Genomic DNA, 23,339 nt, shown 5'->3' with positions numbered 1-23,339 from the left:
CACTTCCATACATGGCTACACTACATACGAATACTTTCAGAAATGACTTCCTGACACTTAAATCAATACTGGACGTTAACAAATTTCTCTTCTTCAGAAACGCTTTCCTTGCCATTGCCAGCCTACATTTTATATCCTCTCTACTTCGACCATCATCAGTTATTTTGCTCCCCAAATAGCAAAACTCCTTTACTACTTTAAGTGCCTCATTTCCTAATCTAATTCCCTCAGCATCACCCGACTTAATTAGACTACATTCCATTATCCTTGTTTTGCTTTTGTTGATGTTAAAAGAATCTTAGTTTTACCATTTATACTTGTTCATTTTGTATGATTTTAGATCAATAATTTTAATGTTGAAGCTTGTGCACAAATAATGTTGTATGACATGTTTAGCAATTTTTTGGTAATTGACAAAATTGTTAATTACAGAGAGTTGTTGCAAAATAATAATGTAATAGCAGATATGTATTGTTTGTGCACACGGACTGTTGAAAATACTTGGTTGTGCTTTTTAAAATTGCACTAAGAATCATTCTTTTGAAAATAAGTATGTATTAAAATGGAAAAATACTGTTTAGCATTATTCCAGATCATTCTGTACTCTGCTGTAGTGATAAATTTGTTTAGAATCCAAAAGTTGTAAGTAAGAATATTATAACAGGGTATAAAATAATATTTATTGTAAACTGATTACTTTGGTCTTCAGAAAAGTAATAGAACATGAGTTTATCAAGTTGAGACACAAATCTGGTACATTAAACTCAGGTGTCATACTGCAGGTTCCTGTAGAAAAGCCTGCATTTTGGCCCCATGTATTACATTTTATCCAATAGACTCCTTTTCTTCTCCTTATGAAGTTTCAGTGCACCACTGTAGAGCAGCTGAAAACCAGAAGGCAATGAAAAATTTTGTACTTGATGTTCACAACCAATTTTTACAATGCAGTTCTTTCTCGAGGGCAAAGCATGTTTTGATTATGACACATGCTTACGCCTCAAGGACTGTGGCTACACAGCTTCAGCCAGAGTTCATCAGTAATTTTCAGAGCAGGTGACTTCTTGAAAACCAACTCAATGGATCCTACATCCTTGATATCTTCCATCATCACTGTCTCCTGAGTGGTCAGTTTTGAAGGTTTAACAAAGGCCTCAGCAATGACATGTTTCGATTCTCAAGGAACCATAACTTACGACACTTTCTTTCATTTGGATAATTGCGAAGTCCCTGTCACAAGGTAGGAAACTATGACCAGAACATGAAAACTTTTGATGTATTTCTGTAAAGTTCTGGCAGCTGACCAGATAGAAATAAAACACTAAAACTCTCCAGTTATTGTTCTGACCAACACAGTGGTCAAACTGTACAGTTGGTTTGCATTCCATACCTCCTTCAAGCATGTTGTAATCGTACATCACAAATTTAAGCAGATAGGAAACTATTTCAAGTGAATCTCTTCTTGCACTGGATTCATCCTACATATTTATTGTGATGTTTCTGGTACACGTCATGAACCATGAAACTATATGATGAAGGCCATCTCTGGTAGAATACCATGGAATGCATCAATGTAGGACAAAGTAAAACCTGTTGTAGGTGAACACACATAACATGTATATTGTTGTTCCTTTTAGCCATTTCTGTATTGTTTTTTAGCATTTTGTGTGCTTGGTCTGCTTTTGCACTATGCAACTGACTCAAGTTCTATGTTATGTAATTCTATTTTGTCTGAAGCTATGATCATCTTGTTAAACAACAAATCACTATATCTGCAAGTATCTGACCTAGGTGTTTCGAAATACCAGTTAAAATCTTTTGAAACATGCTTTGGTAATATGACTGGTTATTGATTTACCAAGAAAATTTTCAGTTAACAGTCATTACATTCTGCAGAGGTTGAGATCAGGGTGCAGACTTCCTTTTGACAATTTATTCCTGGTGTAATGGTTCATCTACCTTGAGAAACTCAAAATGTATTGCCGAATCAGAGCCCTGTTGTCATGTGATATGGCATGTGGCCTACTGAAATGTTTTCCTTGACTATTTGTAGGAGTGGTCATTCCACCACTTAATTTATGTTGAAGAGTCCATATTCATCACTGAGTGTTGCAGAATATGTCAAGTATTGTTTTTTGGCACACTTCTTTCGACTGTACTGTGTACTGGAAAATAGCTTGTTTCCATAAGTATCATCTGTCTTGCGTTTTTTTAGTCCAGCTGCAATGCCTATATCCATATATTTTAACAAGTGAATGAAGTGCTCATCATATGTCAAGGCATAATATTCTTTATACAGCTTTAATTAATTTCCAGATTTATGGCCTTGCATCCTTCTTTTGAGCACACTTCTGCATTGCATAAACAGTCCTTAATCATGCAAACAATCAATATTACTACCTAGTATTCAACTGGATTATCATATTCCACATTCTCTTTTAATAATATAGCAGTGTTCAGATTGTGTATTATACTTTTTGTTGATGGTAACCACAGAAATATAACTAATTTTGTTCATGTTACATATTTTTTTACTGTAATGTTTTCAGAAGTGTGATGTCCTTGCTGTTTAGTGCTGTCCTTGAATGGTTAATCACTTCTGCTACAGCCAAGATCCATGCAACCAGATCTTTCTTTGACTGCCCACAGGTCTCATTAACAAGACTCTTCATGTATACCTACAAGTTAAAGTAAAAATAGGGTTAAATCTGGGGTTTAGGTGGCCAAGCACATGGTCCATCTTGACCAATCCAACTTACCATTTAGACTATGTTCATATAGTTTTGGACATGAACTGCAAAATGTACTGCTGCAACATCATGCTGGAACTACAATTCATGCTGAATGTCCAATGGCACATCTTTCAAAAATTCTGCCAACAATTGTTACAGGAATATCAAGTATCTGAAACCCATTAGATGGGGCGAAAGGATGGATGGCTCATTAACACGACCATTGCAGATACCTGCCCAGATGTTGAGGCTGATGGTGTGCTGAAATCTTCATGTACATGTGGCTTTGGGGTTTTCATGATCCCAGATGTGGCTACTTCGAGTGTTCAGAACATCTTCCCTGTCAAAATACATTGCACAAAATCTGTACTTTCTGAGAGTGATATGTGTGGAGTTACTGTTCATGTGGATCACATTAGACAGATGAGTGATGCACATGCAAGTTACATGTAATGGCTTGGGCACTTGTCAATGGTTACTATTAAAAACAGTCTTGATCACGATTTATTATTAAATAAATCGTGATCAAGATTGTTTTTAATAGTAATTATTTATAAGACATTGATCACTGCTGTTCCTGTAATGCATTCAAAAGTAACTTGTCAATGGGTTCTCTTCAACTTAATGAAGCACTTCCTCTTCCAATGTAACAGTTTACCATCTTCTTGGGGCACTTGTGAATTTCCAACTTTCATCCTGCAACTGTTGTTCTGCTCTGACAAACATGAGTCCGAGTGACATGATTTGGAAAGTACTCATGGTACAGACTATGAGCTTCTCTTCCACTATGGCAAGCTTCATCATAGTAACAATATATTGGTGTAATCTGCAAATGTATATTCAGGCATCCTGTTACTGCAATACTTATCACTGTAATGTCAACTGATGCACCACCAGGAAGCATGAAGACAAGGCAGATGGAAACAGAGGATATCACATCATCATACCATTCATGAATGTGGGTAGCATGCCATAACAGGTGAACTGTGTAAGAAACATCTAGTGCAGAGTCGAGCAGCTCTTGTTTTCCTTGCAATGTGGAAATGAACTGTTTCTGGACAGGGGTTCCTATGTAAAACTTAGTCTACTAAGTCCTCTCCTCAACCTCTAGAAGTGTGTAAGATGAATTGTGAAATGCCCTGTATAATACTTCAAGGAAGTCTGATAAGGACCATTAACAATATTGATGAACTAGCAGGTAATGTTCATAGTTCTATAAAACAATATGTAGATGATGCAGCAATGTAGAGGGATGTGACACTTAGAAACTTGTTACAAAATACAGGAAGACTTGTAGGTGATCAGAACTTGTGGCAAAGGTTGGCAGCTGAACTTCAAAATAAATAAATGTGAATGTAATTTGGGCAAATAGGTGAAAAAAGTCTGATAATTTTGAATATATATTAGCAATCAATCTCTAGAATTGCTCACATTGATCAAGTATATAGAAGTATCTGTCTGGAGTGACTGTAAGTAGTATGACCACATATAAAACTGGTCATGAGGAAGGCTTGTGCCTCACTGAGAATGTTGTTGAAGTGTAATTCATCCACAAATAAGACTGAAGTGCTACTGACCTGTTTGATGCCACATAAGTCTCATGGAACTTCTCTGTTAATATTATTCCTGTGATTATTTGATGCGATGAACAGTTATTGAATAAATGTACACATGTCACTATAGAATTCACATTTTCATTCTCTTCCTATTTATTGGCACTAAATGCACTATTCATGATTGGCTTGATTGTAATGTATTAACATCCGTTTTGTAACAAAGATCAGTAAGCTCCATAGGCTCTGATTAATTTCACACTGCTCACACAATTTAAAAAGTGGCAAAGACTGATGATCATGGAGATTCATGTTTTGTCTACTGAGCACTGATTGTGGAACACTGCAGATTGGATACACATTGCACACTGATAATTATATGATGAAAATCAAATACTGAACATAATATGTACGCTTGATGACTAGTTACCAACATAGAACTGACTTATAAGTTTGCTAGTTCACTGCTGGGCTCAAACTGACTTTTGCTTGGTGCATAATGACTTTAAACTACCTCCATCTAGACAGACCTCAGAAGGCCCAACAATACTGACTGACCATTGTGTCATCCTTAGTCGACAGACATCACTGGATGTGGATATGGAGGGGTCATTACACCACTCTCCTGGCCATTGTTGGTTTTTGTGGCTGGAACTGCTATTTCTCAGTCATCTAGCTCCTCAATTGGTCTCACAGTGGATGAGGCGTCCCCCCCCCCCTTCCCCCCTTCCCCCCACTCCCACACACTTGCCAACAGCATTCAACAGACCCGGACGTCAGCCATCCAAGTGCTAGCCACTTATATACTTACAAATGTCAAAAATATAAAATACAGAGCTATTACATTTTAGATATAAACATAAAAGACAAGGACAGTGAAACATACAAAAACAACTTAGTCAATGAATTTATCTTGATTAAATATGAGCTGTAGAATACGTAGAATCAGAAAGTGGCAAAATTATAGGTACTATTTTATGATGTGGAAGTCTTAAAATATGCTGGGATTTTCAATGTCAGCCAGAATATTCTATAAAATTACATATTATAATTTGGATATTTCGTAAATTAATGTATTATTTTAGGAGAGTTATGCATTTTTGGGATCAGAAAATTTGGGTTACGCAGCTATAACAGTGGAATTTTGATGGGATCACATTTTAAGACTGGAATGTTTTGGAATATGAAAAGTTTGGATAAGATAATTTTTGAAATATTAAGTTTTCACAAAAAGTAAAACATTTGCTTGAAAGAGGAGAATGAGGGCTTTCAAACAATGTATGTTAATTTTAAAACAAACAATTTTTAGTGGAGCTGAATTTTAATGTGCACATGATTTACACTTTACAGGTATTGTAAATTATGAATATTTCTTTGAATAAATTGTTTCTACACGAACTGTTTACACCAATTTCATCAGCAGACTGTAAATTATCCCACAAATAATTAAATTTAATGAAATACTTGAATGAATAAAAATTTGGTAATTTTATGTGCACATAGTCTACACATATGTGTATTATGGGGGGGGGGGGGGGGGCATTGTGGGAATTATTTAAAGACAGTTGTAGTAGTTGGAGCTATTCCATATTGCTTGTGTCAAGGTGCTTACAGGTCCTACATTTGAGCAATTTTTGAGTATTGTTTATGGATCTGGGTCACTTACACTATTTAGATTAATGAGAAAGATAGGAAAGATTCAGAGAAGAATGATACAATTTGGTGTTAATGTATTTGGTTAACATGAGCATATCACCAAAATATTCAACAAACTTCAGTGGGGTGCTACAACAAAGCACTATTGTAGCAGGGAGAATCTTCAAAAAAATTTGAAGATCCCACAAGACAAGAAACACATTAATTCCTCTGATTTAGATCTTGTGTAATGATACACGAAAGTAAAATCAGAGAAATTTGACTATGTAGTGAGGGTTATCAACAGTTTTTCTTATTGTGTACTGTGATCAGAATAAGAATTGGTAAAATGAGTCTGATACACTATATATCCTCGATCAAACTCATAGTGGCTTGTAGATCTAGATGTATGGGAAGCATCAGATTACCCACAACTATCTGTGTTCATATGGAAAAACCATTGTATTTTGTAAGAGAGACTGCAAAGCTGGTACATATTATAATGAAACTGGATTTATTGCAAGTTATTGTGGAGTGAAATATTTGTAAGACATTTCTCATCGTAATTCCTCCAATAATCACTGCACTAATTAATTTGTGGCTACACTGTGAAGGATAAAAGTGCCTTTTTGCCACTTGGTTAAAGATTGATGCCTGATTGACTGGAACATTCAGCAAATTTGATGGTAGAACTTTCTTTCTTTAAAGTGAAAGAGGCAAAGAGAGGTTCAGTGTTGTATAGAGGAGCATAACTCAGTCAGATGAAGAATGCTCAAGCACATTCTCTCATATTACTGATTTTGCAACATCAGAATCTCTCACCTTAATTTAATATTTGCAAGTATCACATTCTATCCTGAATCTGAAGATGACATTTTTCTTGAGAAGATTCGCTCTACTCTTTTACAGAGTAATTCTGAGTTGTGTGTGCATGATAATTTAATACAGTATGCTGGTGTGGAACTCAAACTTGGAAAATTTTGAAAATTTTGACCAAACTGCTGAGGTCATCAGTCCCTAAGCTTATGCACTACTTAATCTAACTTAAACTAACTTATGCTAAAAACAACACACACACACACACATGCCCGAGGGAGGACTCGAACCCCCAACAGGGGGAGCTGCATGGACTGTGACAAGGCACCTACATCTACATCTACATTTATACTCCGCAAGCCACCCAACATTCTGTGGCGGAGGGCACTTTACGTGCCACTGTCATTACCTCCCTTTCCTGTTCCAGTCATGTATGGTTTGCGGGAACAACGACTGTCTGAAAGCCTCCGTGCACGCTCGAATCTCTCTAATTTTACATTCGTTATCTCCTCGGGAGGTATAAGTAGGGGGAAGCAATATATTCGATATCTCATTCAGAAACACACCCTCTCGAAACCTGGTGAGCAAGCTACGCCACGATGCAGAGTGCCTCTCTTGCAGAGTCTGCCACTTGAGTTTGCTAAACATCTCCGTAACGCTATCACGGTTACCAAATAACCCTGTGACGAAACGCGCCGCTCTTCTTTGGATCTTCTCTATCTCCTCTGTCAACCCGATCTGGTATGGATTCCACACTGATGAGCAATACTGAAGTATAGGTCGAACGAGTGTTTTGTAAGCCACCTCCTTTGCTGATGGACTACATTTTCTAAGGACTCTCCCAATGAATCTCAACCTGGTACCCGCCTTACCAACAATTAATTTTATATGATCATTCCACTTGAAATCGTTCCTCACGCATACTCCCAGATATTTTACAGAAGTAACTGCTACCAGTGTTTGTTCCACTATCATATAATCATACAATAAAGGATCCTTCTTTCTATGTATTCGCAATACATTACATTTGTCTATGTTAAGGGTCAGTTGCCACTCCCTGCACCATGTACCTATCCGCTGCAGATCTTCCTGCATTTTGCTACAATTTTCTAATGCTGCAACTTTTCTGTATACTACAGCATCATCCGCAAAAAGCCGCATGGAACTTCTGACACTATCTACTAGCTCATTTATATATATTGTGAAAAGCAATGGTCCCATAACACTCCCCTGTGGCACACCAGAGGTTACTTTAACGTCTGTAGATGTCTCTCCATTGATAACAACATGCTGTGTTCTGTTTGCTAAAAACTCTTCAATCCAGCCACACAGCTGGTCTGATATTCCGTAGGCTCTTACTTTGTTTATCAGGTGACGGTGCAGAACTGTAGTGAATGCCTCCCGGAAATCAAGGAAAATAGCATCTACCTGGGAGCCTGTATCTAAAATTTTCTGGGTCTCATGAACAAATAAAGCGAGTTGGGTCTCACACGATCGCTGTTTCCGGAATCCATGTTGATTCCTACAGAGTAGATTCTTGGTTTCCAAAAATGACATGATACTCGAACAAAAAACATGTTCTAATATTCTACAACAGATCAACGTCAGAGATATAGGTCTATAGTTTTGCACATCTGCTCGATGACCCTTCTTGAAGACTGGGACTACTTGTGCTCTTTTCCAATCATTTGGAACCTTCCTTCCTCTAGAGACTTGCGGTACACGGCTGTTAGAAGGGGGGCAAGTTCTTTTGCGTACTCTGTGTAGAATCGAATTGGTATCCCGTCAGGTCCAGTGGACTTTCCTCTGTTGAGTGATTCCAGTTGCTTTTCAATTCCTTGGACACTTATTTCGATGTCAGCCATTTTTTCGTTTGTGTGAGGATTTAGAGAAGGAACTGCAGTGCAGTCTTCCTCTGTGAAACAGCTTTGGAAAAAGGTGTTTAGTATTTCAGCTTTACACGTGTCATCCTCTGTTTCAATGCCATCATCATCCATTAGTGTCTGCATATGCTGTTTCGAGCCACTTACTGATTTAACGGCAGACCAGAACTTCCTAGGATTTTCTGTCAAGTTGGTACATAGAATTTTACTTTCGAATTCACTGAACGCTTCACGCATAGCCCTCCTTACGCTAACTTTGACATCGTTTAGCTTCTGTTTGTCTGAGAGGTTTTGTCTGTGTTTTAACTTGGAGTGAAGCTCTCTTTGTTTTCGTAGTAGTTTCCTAACTTTGTTGTTGAAACACGGTGGGTTTTTCCTGTCCCTTACAGTTTTACTCGGTACGTACCTGTCTAAAACGCATTTTACGATTTCCTTGAACTTTTTCCATAAACACTCAACATTGTCAGTGTCGGAACAGAAATTTTCGTTTTGATCTGTTAGGTAGTCTGAAATCTGCCTTCTGTTACTCTTGCTAAACAGATAAACCTTCCTCCCTTTTTTTTATATTCCTATTAACTTCCATATTCAGGGATGCTGCAATGGCCTTATGATCACTGATTCCCTGTTCTGCACTTACAGAGTCAAAAAGATCGGGTCTGTTTGTTATCAGTAGGTCCAAGATGTTATCTCCACGAGTTGGTTCTCTGTTTAATTGCTCGAGGTAATTTTCAGATAGTGCACTCAGTATAATGTCACTCAATGCTCTGTCCCTACCACCCATCCTAAACATCTGAGTGTCCCAGTCTATATCTGGTAAATTGAAATCTCCACCTAAGACTATAACATGCTGAGAAAATTTATGTGAAATGTATTCCAAATTTTCTCTCAGTTGTTCTGCCACTAATGCTGCTGAGTCGGGAGATAGGTAAAAGGAGCCAATCATTAACCTAGCTTGGTTGTTGAGTGTAACCTACACCCATAATAATTCACAGGAACTATCCACTTCTACTTCACTACAGGATAAACTACTACTAACAGGGACAAACACACCACCACCGGTTGCATGCAATCTATCCTTTCTAAACACCGTCTGTGCCTTTGTAAAAATTTCAGCAGAGTTTATCTCTGGCTTAATCCAGCTTTCTGTACCTATAACAATTTCAGCTTCGGTGCTTTCTATCAGCGCTTGAAGTTCTGGTACTTTACCAATGCAGCTTCGACAGTTTACAATTACAATACCGATTGCTGCTTGGTCCCCACATGTCCTGACTTTGCCCCGCACCCTTTGAGGCTGTTGCCCTTTCTGTACTTGCCCGAGGCCATCTAACCTAAAAAACTGCTCAGTCCATGCCACACAACCCCTGCTACCCATGTAGCTGCTTGCTGTGAGTAGTGGACTCCTGACCCATCCAGCAGAACCCGAAACCCCACCACCCTATGGTGCAAGTCGAGGAATCCGCAGCCCACACGGTCGCAGAACCGTCTCAGTCTCTGATTCAGACCCTCCACTCGGCTCTGTACCAAAGGTCCGCAGTCAGTCCTGTCGACGATGCTGCAGATGGTGAGCTCTGCTTTCATCCCGCTAGCGAGACTGGCAGTCTTCACCAAATCAGATAGCCACAGGAAGCCAGAGAGGATTTCCTCCGATCCATAGCGACACACATCATTGGTGCTGACATGAGCGACCACCTGCAGATGGGTGCACCCTGTACCCTTCATGGCATCCAGAAGGACCCTTTCCACATCTGGAATGACTCCCCCCCGGTATGCACACGGAGTGCACATTGGTTTTCTTCCCCTCTCTTGCTGCCATATCCCTAAGGGGCCCCATTACGCGCCTGACGTTGGAGCTCCCAACTACCAGTAAGCCGACCCTCTGCGACTGCCCAGATCTTGCAGACTGAGGGGCAACCTCTGGAACAGGACAAGCAGCCATGTCCAGCCGAAGATAAGTATCAGCCTGAGACAGAGCCTGAAACCGGTTCGTCAGACAAACTGGAGAGGCCTTCCGTTCAGCCCTCTGGAATGTCTTTCGCCCCCTGCCACACCTCGAGACGACCTCCCACTCTACCACAGGTGAGTGATCAGCCTCAATGTGGGCAGTATCCCGGGCAGCCACAGCCGTAGTCCGATCGGGGGATGCGTGGGACGAGATGGCCGTCCCTGACAAACCCCCAGCCGGACCCCCACAGTGATGCCCATTGGCAACAGCCTCAAGCTGTGTGACCGAAGCCAACACTGCCGGAAGCTGGGAGCGAAGGGATGCCAACTCAGCCTGCATCCGAACACAGCAGTTGCAGTCCCTATCCATGCTAAAAACTGTTGTGCAAAGAACGTCTGAACTAATCTACAGAGAGCACAAACAAATTGACACAAAATTTAAATGGTTATTAAAATACAAGATTGCCTAGTAAATGCAGTAATGCTGCTACTTGCGCACTGCTGACACACTGCTCGGCAGCGGAAGGAGACTGAATAGTGTAAAATCGCGTGATTTTACACTATTCAGGTACTAAAACGCGATGCTACAACTCTCAAATACTATAATACGCCCGAAATTTATGAATTAAACAATGCAAGTACCAAAAACACTCAAAGAAATTAAGAATTAACCTATGTAGCAAGTAAGTGAGCTAGGAGTATACGACTTTCTGCTGGCAGCTGCTTATCCAACGGCGGCAGGGAGCACACTGGCTGTGACCAACCGACACTGACCGTTCAAAACAAAAACAGAAGACAGACGACTATGCGAATTTACACTATTCAGGTACTAAAACGCGATGCTACAACTCTCAAATACTATAATACGCCTAAAATTTATGAATTAAACAATGCAAGTACCAAAAACGTGCAAAGAAATTAAGAATTAAACTATGTAACAAATAAGTGAGCAAGGAGTATACGACTTTCTGGCGGCAGCTGCTTATCCAACGGTGGCTATCCCACGCAGCTCAAACTTGGATGCCTGCCTTTCATGGCCAGTGCACTGTCAGTGCGCTTTTTTGTAGTTTGTTTCATCAACTGATTTAGTTGGAAGGGATGGTGAGAAGCTTTTGGGAAGTTGTCACTTTGAAGTTGTCCATGAGGTGTACTTGGAAGCTAAAATTTGCATTATCTTAATTTTATTGGCTGAAAACATTATGTTTTCAAATGCTACATGTGTTTAGTAATTGAAGACAGCGTTATTCATATGTATTGACAAAATAAGCTCTCAAATTCTAAAACACTCTGCAGAAATACTTGTACATTGGAAAATCATCTCAAATATAGGTAACTTGGCAACAATGGTTTGTGATAAAATACATGGACATTATGGTCTTCATAGGTAGCACAACACCATTCAACATCCGTGTGCAGTTTGGTGCTGGAAAAGAGAATGAGTCTCCCGATGACAACATTGGGATGTGCCTGAGATATGAGCAGCTTCCTTGTACGTCATAATCCATATGGCACTTGCTAGTCAGCTTTGTGTACACAATACAACTGTTTGGTAAGTATGTCTCACAATTCTGTATATTCAGCAGTAATAATTAATCAAAAGCAATTAAATACTGAAAGGAACACTTGGCATGACAAACATAAAATACAATTATAAAGCATATTATGGGGATGGTCTTCATAATACAACACACAGAGTAGACTTGTAAGGGTAGAAATACATCATTTCCATGTGAGACATTGACATGATAGTTCACTACTCTTGATAAAACCATTCAAGAATGTAGTAAAGTCAAAGACATAAAAATGTTACTGTAGTGAAGATATTACAAATAAAATAAAAATTATGGCAAACTGTGCCTGCAACTGCAGATTACAACTATGTGTTGGACAAGAACTTGAACCTGGGACCTTTACCTTTTGCAGGCAAGTACTTTACCAGGTGAGCTATCCAAGCAGAAGGGCACCTTTGCTTAGGTGAAAGGAGGAACTGGGCCTCTTACCTCCACCCCTAGTTCACAGGGAAAGGAAAAATATAGTGTAGTCAGGTGTTTATATTTCAAGATAATGATTTAAAGGTCGTTATTATGCAGGTTTTTAACAGCTTGGAAACTGGTGATTTTTTATGGCTACTTACATACCCCAGGTCTAGCACCCCAGCCCACCCCCACTCCCACTCTTGTTCAAGCATGACTCACAACCTGCACTCACAGCTTTACTTCCACCAGTACCTCATCTCTTACATTCCGAATTTCACAACAAAATTCTTCTGCTTATCTTGCAGGTATGGAAGGAAGGAGATGAGGTACTGCTGGAAATAAAGCTGTGTGGATGGGTTGTGAACTGTACTGGGATAGCTCAGTCAGTAGAGCACTTGCCTGCAAAAGGTGATGGTCACAAGTTCAATTCATGGTCTGGCACACAGTTTTAATCTGCCAGGAAGTTTCAAATCAGTATGCACTCCACTACATAGTGATAATTCATTCTGGAAACAATCCCCCACACTGTGGTTAAGCCATGTCTCTGCAATATCCCTTCATTCAGGAGGGCTATACCCACAAGGTATGCATAAGAACTTCTGTGAAGTTTGGAAGGTAAGAGGTGAGGATCTGGCAGAAGTAAAGCTGTAAGGGCAGGTTGTGGGTTGTGCTGAGATAGCTCAATCAGTAGAACACTTATCCACAAAAGGCAAAGATCTCAAGTTTGAGTCCTGGTCTGCCACAAAGTTTTAATCTGCTGGGAAGTTAGATACCTTTTGTAGTCCTTTTAAGAGTAAATAAAGTTTTACGAGTATCTTTAGTAAATATCATAAGCCACTTCATTAATTAAGGCTATAAATTTATTCTACGGAAGCAATATATTGTAGCTACACATCTGTTGTAATGTATTGTTTAACTCATTCTGGATTTCCTTGTGATGGGGTCTATTGAACACTGTCTGTGAATGAATGAAAGAAAGAATCAGTTTCTACAACTGCATTTCTCAGTCTGTGGTCTTGTGTGTATTAATAACTTTCAGGTTGCTTCATTTTCAGTTATTCATTTTGTATTTTATATTATTGTACCTGCTCAACAACAAAAATTATGTACTAACTATGGTAGTCATATCCAACAACAGTATCTTCTCCAATTTTTCTGTTGTTGGTTGCTTTTTCATAGTTTCTTCATTTTTTATGTGCTAACAATGTCAACAGCTTTTTTGTACTATTTGATTCAGGAGAAGAGTGACTGCATAATAACAACAAAATTGAGAATTAGTGTAGTGCAGGTTTTGGACTGTTATATTTAAAGAGAGAGAAAAAAAGAGAAATTTTAGAATCTTGCCTTTGCAAACTTTTGAATAACTTCTCCGTCAGGATATAGAAAGCCAAGAAAATTTAAGCTGTGCAGATGGTGACAAAGGCATATAGAATGTATTAGTGAAGACCAAAGGGAAAGGAAGGAAACTGGGTTAACAAATAAAAGTTTTGAAAACCTGAGAGACAACAATACATTTAAAAATACCACTCCATTTTATTCCCAAAGTCTATGGCACTGGTACAGCAACCATGGTAATGTTATAGAGAGAATTCAGTAATGGTTGCAATAAAGATAGATTTATTACTTCTTCATTTGTAATGCATTTCACATGTACACAAAATAGGGCCTACTTATGTATCATATATGTACAACATAATAACAGATGTAAACAGGCCCTAGTTTGTGTTTAAGGGGCATTGTCTCTATATGATTATCTGAAGATGTCTTTCAGTACAGGTAAAACATGCCGCAAATGAAGAACTAATAAATCTATCTTTATTGCAACCACAGCTGAATATTCTCTATTAAAAAAAAAAATTAAAAAAAATTATATTTCGTCCCCACCTTGTTCCACTCATTCTTGCTCTATTGATTTACAGTTAGCTGCTCCTCATCTGTCTCAGATATTGTTAGAATTGAAGGAAGACTTCTATTTTTCTGCTTTTGTAAATAATTTGCTGAAATTAAATTAAAAAAGAGTTAACTTCAGGTATCATGAATAACAGTTTCTTTCTGTAGACCATGTACTATATGGACATTTAACACATTCTTTTTTCAGTTTCAGGTTCCAGATAGTGTGTTATATGGATCATCAGTGTCCATCCACCAGAGGAATTTCCGTAACATTTGTAGGATAATTTTTAAAGCACTACTCACTTGTTTTGACTACTAGTAAGTTATTCCTGAAATTTGTAATATGCTGAGGATGCTGTGTAATAGGGAAAGGTGAAACCTATTGAACACTCATACTGTTTTGTTGCTTTTAATGTACGTGAGATTCCTTTAAGATCCTCTTGTATATGTTTCAACATTCAGCTGTGATGTGTGTGTGTGTTTGTGTGTGTACATATATGAAGTATTTTTTCTATGCATTTGTGTGTATTTATTGAATCATTTGCTGTTTGAATGTGTGACTGTTGCTACAGTATTGTGCCACATTTAATGTATTTCTCAAAAGAACTCTCAGTTGTTTTCAAAACAGGAAGTTTCAACACCCAAATGTGCACTAACTTACTATGCAACAAACCTAAGCAAACTATTACATTTCCTTTGTATGTTTCTCATATTTGTCACTCAAAAGCCATATCACTTTCAGAAATGAGCCATTTTTTGTATTCCATCGCAGAATTTCAACTGTTGAAAATCGAGGTTAAATACAATATTACTTTCAGTTTTTCCATGTGATTATTTTGTTGTTGGTTGCAAAGTATTTATGGAGTTGTTATTGAAAATTAGTTATTGTTTCTTTGGTCACAACTATAATTATTTTTCTGAGATATGTTAGTTTAGAACACAAGAGTTTTTGCAGAATTTTCTGCGAAGAAATATTCTGTGCTGTTTATAATTTTGTCATTTGTACTTTCAGCTGTGTATTTATTTCTTGTAGATGTCTGTGATGACAAGCTGTTTGAAACTTGTGCTGTAGGTGCTTCTCATAAATATTTTTCTTCTAATCTAAGGCTGATGCATCAAGCATTACAAATGCAGTTGTCCTTTTTGGTATGAATTAGTTACTTCTGTCTGTCTTCTTGCACAACTGACACTGACTTCTCATAATTGAGAAAGTCTGTTAAAAGAGAGTAATAGTTTGTGACACATAATTTTGTAAATTTCTGCACCCATCACTTATGACAACGTAAGATAATTTGTATGATTTCAGCAAGTTTTTCCGTATATGTGGTTGGAGAAAAAAGAAATCTCAATGAACATGCTGTCCATAACTTACAATGTTATTTGCATAGAAAGGTGCTACCTTAAAAACAATGAACTGAGTAATTGATGTTTCTGTTGTTCTTTCTGAAATTTTTTTAAAAATTTTATTGACTGATGAAACTTACAAAAAATCACTTCTTTGGTGAGTGTGGCAGGTGTAATTAATGTAGCCTTATTTATAGGATATAACTTAGCAAAAACCTGTTCCTGAAATTTTGAAAATAGATTTTCATGAAATAATTGCTATCTTTTTTCAGTGGCTAGACAAATCATAATTTTCAGCATTTCGATGGCACTGTCACATAAGTTCAATCAAATGTTACTACTCATACTCCCCTTCTTTGTATATATACATAATATTTCTGTGCATGCTGTGTAGGTCTAACAGTGTCAACATTCTCATGTAATTCATACTAGCAGTTTTTCAAATTCATTTAAGTTTCATTTTCTTCAGACTGTTAGTTACTTGCATTCTGCACAGGTGCCTAATGCTTTAATTAAGTACCTGTACCTCTTATGAATTACTTATTAAAGTTGCCAAATCTATTACACGATTAATGTTTAGTAGAAATAAAAATAAACACAAGATGTGTGCCATGGGAGACAGTCACTTTTGTCAGTCTGTCAGTGAAGAAAATTCACTTTCTCTGTACTGATCATAATATTAAGTTGTTTTCACAGTGTTGTATACCTAGTCTGCTACTGTTACTCATGACAGTAAAATTTGCCTTTTCAGCCCTCTGATAATCAGTGACAAACAAACATTAATTTTTCTCTTAATTAATTTTACTTGACAACTATTTATTAAAACACATTTCAGAGTCTTGTTTCCTCTCAAGATGTGCAAACAAGTAGTCTCAGTCAGCAGATGACTACATTACACCTCCTACACACTGGTATCTGATGTTGTGACACTTTTAGTCAATCTGTGAGACAATCTCCAATGGCTCAGTAGTAGCATTTCCATAAGACAGTGTGCCAGGCATAAGTCCAAACTGATACTTCCATGTGCTAGAGAACTACAATCTCCGTATTTGTGCTGACTTGTCTACAAATACAGTGAACAACATCTATTTTAGGAATGCAGTTTATAGTTTTTAACTGATTTAATTCCTACTGTATCCTGCCAATTTAGAATGTCCATCAGTACAGGTAATACACTGAGGTGCATTCATCTAACACCACAACAATATTTTCATAACACTGATGTGTCAACTCAGTGGTCCCATGATAAATTTATTCTCTGGAAACTTTTAGTATCCAGGGCAAATGGATCAGAAGAATGTTGAGGATAACCTGTACCTCTTTGCATATGCACGGTTCTTCAGGTACTTTTCTAGTCTGTAGGAATGTTATTGTTTATTTAATGTCACAGTATTTATTCACTGTACAGTTTTGTCTGACAATAATTTCTTAATGTTATGAATTATTGTAGCGTAAAAATACATTTGTAACAACACAAAAAATAAACTTAATTTGAATATCAACAAAAAATTCACTTAGAAAATCCAAGATTATTTAACCTTTTACTTATACTTAATAAGAATAATTTCATTTACATACAGCCATCCACTATTAATTTTGACTAACACAGAGATTTAATGCCATGGCAAGAAAGTGAAATAAGGAGAAACAATCATTTAAACCTCATTAATATTTTAACAATATTATTATGTCCTCATTAGTTGATCCACAGGTAGCATTAGGCAATATCTAATTCAAATAGGTGGAACAATTACAAAAGAAAAGTGAATGGGTACCTTTGAGAGATGAAGTAGTGAAGACAGCTGAGGAACAACTAACATATTATGAATAACATATGAGCTGTTAAGTTTAATTGATGAAAGGGGAGAATATATAAATGCAGCATGCAAAGCAGGAAAAATGGGGTATGTATGTCTAAAAATGATATTGAGAGGAGGTGCAAAGTGTGCACATACAACTGTTTGGCTTCGGCAAGACATGATGTTGCAAGGCCTCATTAATTACCATCTTTGTCTAATATATTTATCTCTTTGTCATCTTTCTTCTGTGAATACCCCTGTGCAACCTCTTCCTGATGGTACAGCAAGATCTACCTTCTTGTCCTCTTCTTCACAATAGCCATCCTTCAGATGCTTCTGAAATTTATCTCAGTCATCATACATGTCCTGATCTGAGAAGTGGACAACAGATTGGACCCTTCATTGACAATATTCATGTAAAGCTATTCCCTTGGTATATTATTTGGAGTAATAACATTTTCCTTTGTCATGTATACTGTACAAGTAATGTAAATGTTAAGTCCAGAAACAAGAGGTGTCTGCTGTGACCTTTCTCTGGAGCAGTGGCACTCATTCTGTGGGTGTTTTGAAATATAAGGTGTGCAAAGTCAATAACTAATTTGGAAATTTTGTTCAGAGGTTCATTTTCCTTATATGTCCACATAGCACAGTTTCTTTTATTTTGTTTATAAGAGCGAAACAAACAAACTTGTTTGACGTATAAAATGTATTAAAAATATCGAAAAAGTGGTAACATTTGAAGTTCAGTCATGAGTGTGTGTAGTTTAGTCATTGTTCTTATGTGGTTAGTTTTCTGATGGAATGGTGTATATTTTTCTGTTCTTATTTTACTAGGCCCACGATTGTTTGATCTTGTTGATTGGGGAATGGTGGTGTGTTCCAAAAATCTTTAAGTTTCATTTTTGGCTGACTTCCTGTTGCACTTCATTCTACAAATATACATAAGTTTGAGCACATCAGTTGGTAAATTGTATGGTAAGCTATATGTCTTTTTTCTTTAACACTGTCTTTTCTGATTGGATGGATTGAAAATTACTTTCCTTCTACTTCTCGCATTATCTTCTTCATTAGCTTTTTTCAGTAACTGTGGCTGTGCGGATTTCTCAACAGCAATAAAAATTTCTAAAAATAAAATTCAGTGTGGTACACATGATAATCAGGCAAAGTGGTTTTAAATAATTTGCTTATAGCTATTGAATTAAAATGTATATGTTAATACATCTTCTAACACGTTGACTGCTGCATGCTTAGTGATAAATGTTTCACTGTCTGGCAAGGCCAGGCACACTAAAGTAACTGGAATCTGACATGTCCCAGAGACACTGCATAACTGGCTGATGGTGTTAACAATGAGTTGCTGAAAACACCAAAGACTACAGCAATGATGGGTGAACAACCAGAAAACATGATTGAATGACAAGTCCAGAGTGTAAACCAAAGCAAGAACCTAGACATAGCAATATGTGAAACCAAGGAACACTTTGAACAAGGAAAGATAAGTAAATGTGGTTGGAACATGACTGAAGTTCAGACAACTACCCTGCTAGCTTTATAGTATGGCCATGGGTGCCAAAAGGCTGGCATGTGCGGTACAGCCTACATGTAGTGCAGAGTCAGTGACAGCAGTGCTCACATGTACGGGGTGTGCTGCCTAGGAGCTGTCATCTAGGTCCATGTGTTCTGGCAGGCTTTCAAACTCATGGGCTGGAATACCTGATCCCTCCCCTGAAATTGGGCCTGAAGCACATAAGCACATAAGATTATGTTTTGGAAAGTGAAACGGAGGCATGGTTGGATGTTCCAAGAGAGGAGCTCACCAGCTGGGAAAAGGAATGTGGGATGTTGGGCAATGCTCCGGGTACTGGCGGCATGGGAGATGACTTTTGAGTGGGCAGACACTATGGTGAGGACTCAGTCTCCATACTCACATCCATGGGAACCACCGATGATTGTCTGGAGCCTGAATAATATACATGTGGTTGAGTGATTTGCAAGGGTGGGCACATCAACTCTGAGAGACCCTCAATGGTGGCACAGTCAGTAGATGAGGAAGAAGTTGGCTGGTGTGCTGACACTCCAGTTCCTTCAAACTGTCAACTGTCAGAAGGTGCCACCCATGGGGGGCCACCACTGTAGTTGGCATCCGCAAAGGATACTTGGGGGGGTATTGTCCAGCATGTCAGATCTGGGGTTCCGAGAGCTGTGGTACCAGAAGGTGAGGAGAGTATGTTGCTGTTGCACAAGGAGGAGCTCTGTGAGACTGTGATCATGGACATGGGTGGTCCAGTAGGTGCTCAGGAACATTGTGAGTGTTGCTACAGTGGTGAATGTGCCCATTGCTTTCAACGTTTGTTGTTTAAATATACGTACCATTCGCTCCACTTCACCATTGGAGACTGGATGAAAAGGTGCGCTAAATGGGTGCTTAATGCCTTTGTCTTTGCAGAACTGTTCAAAAGCTCTCGCCATGAATTAGGGCATGTTGTCGGCCATGAGTGTCTCGTGAAGTCCTTTGATTGTGAGAATCTGGGTAAATGCATTGGGCATGGCTGCTGTAGGGGTGGATGCCATGCTAACCACACATGGGTATTTGAAATAATCAATAACAACATTTGAGCCACATAGAACCCAGAAAGAGACCTGCAAAGTTCAGATGAATGTGGTCCCAGGGGTGAGGGGGAGTTGGCCAGGGGGCAAAAGACTGTGCTGGAGGAGCCTGATGTTGGGGACGTGCAGAACAGCTATGGATCATGACCACCAAGTCTTTTTTCAGTCTTGGCCAGTAGGCATATCACCTGGCAAGAGCTTCCATCTGTGACATACCCCAATGTCCACAATAGAGGAGTTCCAAAGACATGAAATGTAAGGTAGTTGGAATGACAACACAGTGAGAATCTGATTCCACATCCAGCAGGGGAACATCAGAGACAACAAACAAAAGAGGAGAAAGGTGAGCCATTGCCAAGAGTTCTGGATCAGCTGATTTGGAAAAAATAAGTGGGCCACCTAAGAAGCACACAGTGTGCGATGTGCCATAAGATAGATTTACAGCGTGTGTCTGCAGTGATGTGAGTAGCGGTAATGGGAACTCACCCACAGTGCATTGCCATTTGATGTCAGTGTGGAAACAGGAAATCTCCTGTTTGTCAAATGCCAGGTCTGGTCCTGAGGGTAGACGAGAGAGCATATCTGCTTTTGTGTGTTGCACTGTAGGCTTTTACTTAATGGTGTAGCTGTAAGAACTAAGGAACAGCAAGCTGCTCTGGAAACTGTGAATATGGCTCAGAGAGATCACTACCAGTGTTTTGTGGTCAGTAATGAGGACAAACTTAGTACCAAAGAGGTATACATGGAATTTCTTAACAGCAAAGACGATTACCAAAGTCTCTTTCTTTACCTGTGAGTAGTTTTTTTGAGCAGGCATCAGTGTGTTTGACACATAGGAGATGGGTTGCTCAGTACCAGCAGCTTGCAGGAGTAACTTAGAATAATAACTCACTTTACCCAAAAATCCCTGCAGTTCTTGTAGGTTTTGGGGACATGGGAGAGAGTCAACAATTGCAAATTTGCAATTGTGTGTTGAATCCCATCTTTGTTGAGCAAGTAACCTAGGTACTCCACTTGCTCCTGAAAAAACTGGCATTTGTGGAGTTAGCACTTGAGCTCTGCGTCATGCATTGTAGTAAAGAGGTTACATAGGTGGTCTTGGCGTATGGCACAAGTAACTATTTAGTCATCTAGGTAATTGGAATGGACATGGTTAACTGTTCCATGTATCTGTAAGCATGGAAGAGATCACAAAGGTCAAATTTTTGTATTTGTACAAGTCAAAGGGGTTATTGATGACCATAATGCATTGTGATTACTCATCCAGTGGGATCTGTAAATAAGAATCAGCAAGGTCTCTCTTAGAAAAGTACTTACCGTCAACAAGCTTAGTGAGGAAGCCCTTCAGATGCGATATGGGGCAGGTTTCCATGTGTGCCTAGGCACTGACTGTTGACCCTACACAGAGTGGCCTAAGCACTAATTTTGACAGGTTCAATTACCCCAGCTTCATGAAGGTGATCAAGTCTGAGCTTAACCACATCCATATCAAGACTGTTAGCAGACAGGTCTGACAGAAATGGGGCACTGCATCTGGACATAGAGAAATATATACCTTGAAATTGGTGAGACCTCCAGGCCAGGTTCGATCAAAGACACGAAGGTCATCAAGGTCCTGTGGTGGAACTGTGTCAAAGATGATCTGACCTTTGTCCATGATGAGAAATGCAAACAGTGAGAAAATATCCAGGCTAGAAATGCTGCCAGCTGAGTGAATATTGACAACACACAGTATTGTAGGTCATGTAACCTTCTTATATGCTGCCATAGTTGTGGATTGACCTCTGAGGGGAATTCAGGTATTACCATATGAAGCCAACTTGTAGGAGGGTGGGACCAGTGCTGGGGTAACACAGACGGGCATGTATTAGGAGGTTCACCAGGGAAACTGTCGCTCTTGTGTCTACTTGGACATGAACATCCTGATGTTAGTCATGAGATCAGTAAGCAACTTGGTAGCAGGATTGCTCTAAGGAACAGTGGCCTGGAATTCATGCACCATCGCCTGTGCAAGTGGGGAGTGGGGTTTTACTGTCCCAATATTTGATGGCAGACAGTTCAAAGATGTCCATCCTTTCCACAATGGGTGCAATGTGCACACCGATCTGGACACATTTGTGCATTGCAAAACAGTCAGGGTAAGATGAGAAACTCAACTGCTTATGCATATCTATTTCATACTCTTCCTCGGAAAACTGTAGGCGTAATTTTTCTCTTTAGCTTGTGATAAACATTACGAACAGTTAGTTTCTTGCCATTAACGGCTTTCCGCGCGCATGTTTCATTACGAAGCGGGAAGCATTGTCGTTCATTTACACGGTATGTACAGGATGTTTCAAAAATGACCGGTATATTTGAAACGGCAATAAAAACTAAACGAGCAGCGATAGAAATACACCGTTTGTTGCAATATATTTTCAGGCGGACAAACTTTCGAAATTACAGTAGTTACAATTTTCAACAACAGATGGCGCTGCAAGTGATGTGAAAGATACAGAAGATAACGCAGTCTGTGGGTGCGCCATTCTGTACGTCGTCTTTCTGCAGTAAGCGTGTGCTGTTCACAACGTGCAAGTGTGCTGTAGACAACATGGTTTATTCCTTAGAACAGAGGATTTTTCTGGTGTTGGAGTTCCACCGCCTAGAACACAATGTTGTTGCAACAAGACGAAGTTTTCAACGGAGGTTTAATGTAACCAAAGGACCGAAAAGCGATATAATAAAGGATCTGTTTGAAAAATTTCAACGGACTGGGAACGTGACGGATGAACGTGCTGGAAAGGTAGGGCGACCGCGTACGGCAACCACAGAGGGCAAAGCGCAGCTAGTGCAGCAGGTGATCCAACAGCGACCTCGGGTTTCTGTTCGCCGTGTTGCAGCTGCGGTCCAAATGGTTCAAATGGCTCTGAGCACTATGGGACTCAACTGCTGAGGTCATTAGTCCCCTAGAACTTAGAACTAGTTAAACCTAACTAACCTAAGGACATCACAAACATCCATGCCCGAGGCAGGATTCGAACCTGCGACCGGAGCGGTCTTGCGGTTCCAGACTGCAGCGCCTTTAACCGCACGGCCACTTCGGCCGGCTAGCTGCGGTCCAAATGACGCCAACGTCCACGTATCGTCTCATGCGCCAGAGTTTACACCTCTATCCATACAAAAT

General features: G+C 39.1%; 1 protein-coding gene across 1 annotated transcript in view; it reads left to right on the top strand.

Moving 5' to 3' along the window:
* Window positions 1–15,215, top strand: part of LOC126455828 (uncharacterized) — a 222,137-nt gene extending 206,922 nt beyond the window's left edge. Inside the window, exons 12-13 of the mRNA XM_050091589.1 lie at window positions 11,942–12,106; window positions 14,632–15,215. Coding sequence (XP_049947546.1) covers window positions 11,942–12,057 — 116 coding nt within the window. The 3' untranslated portion in view covers window positions 12,058–12,106; window positions 14,632–15,215. The remainder of the gene's footprint in view (window positions 1–11,941; window positions 12,107–14,631) is intronic.
* Window positions 15,216–23,339: the final 8,124 nt, after the last annotated feature.

Source organism: Schistocerca serialis, chromosome 2 (genome assembly GCF_023864345.2).
Source record: "Schistocerca serialis cubense isolate TAMUIC-IGC-003099 chromosome 2, iqSchSeri2.2, whole genome shotgun sequence".
In the NCBI taxonomy this organism is placed as follows: domain Eukaryota; kingdom Metazoa; phylum Arthropoda; class Insecta; order Orthoptera; family Acrididae; genus Schistocerca; species Schistocerca serialis.
The sequence above is the reverse complement of the archived record's forward strand: the minus strand, read 5'-3'. Positions and strand labels throughout refer to the sequence as shown.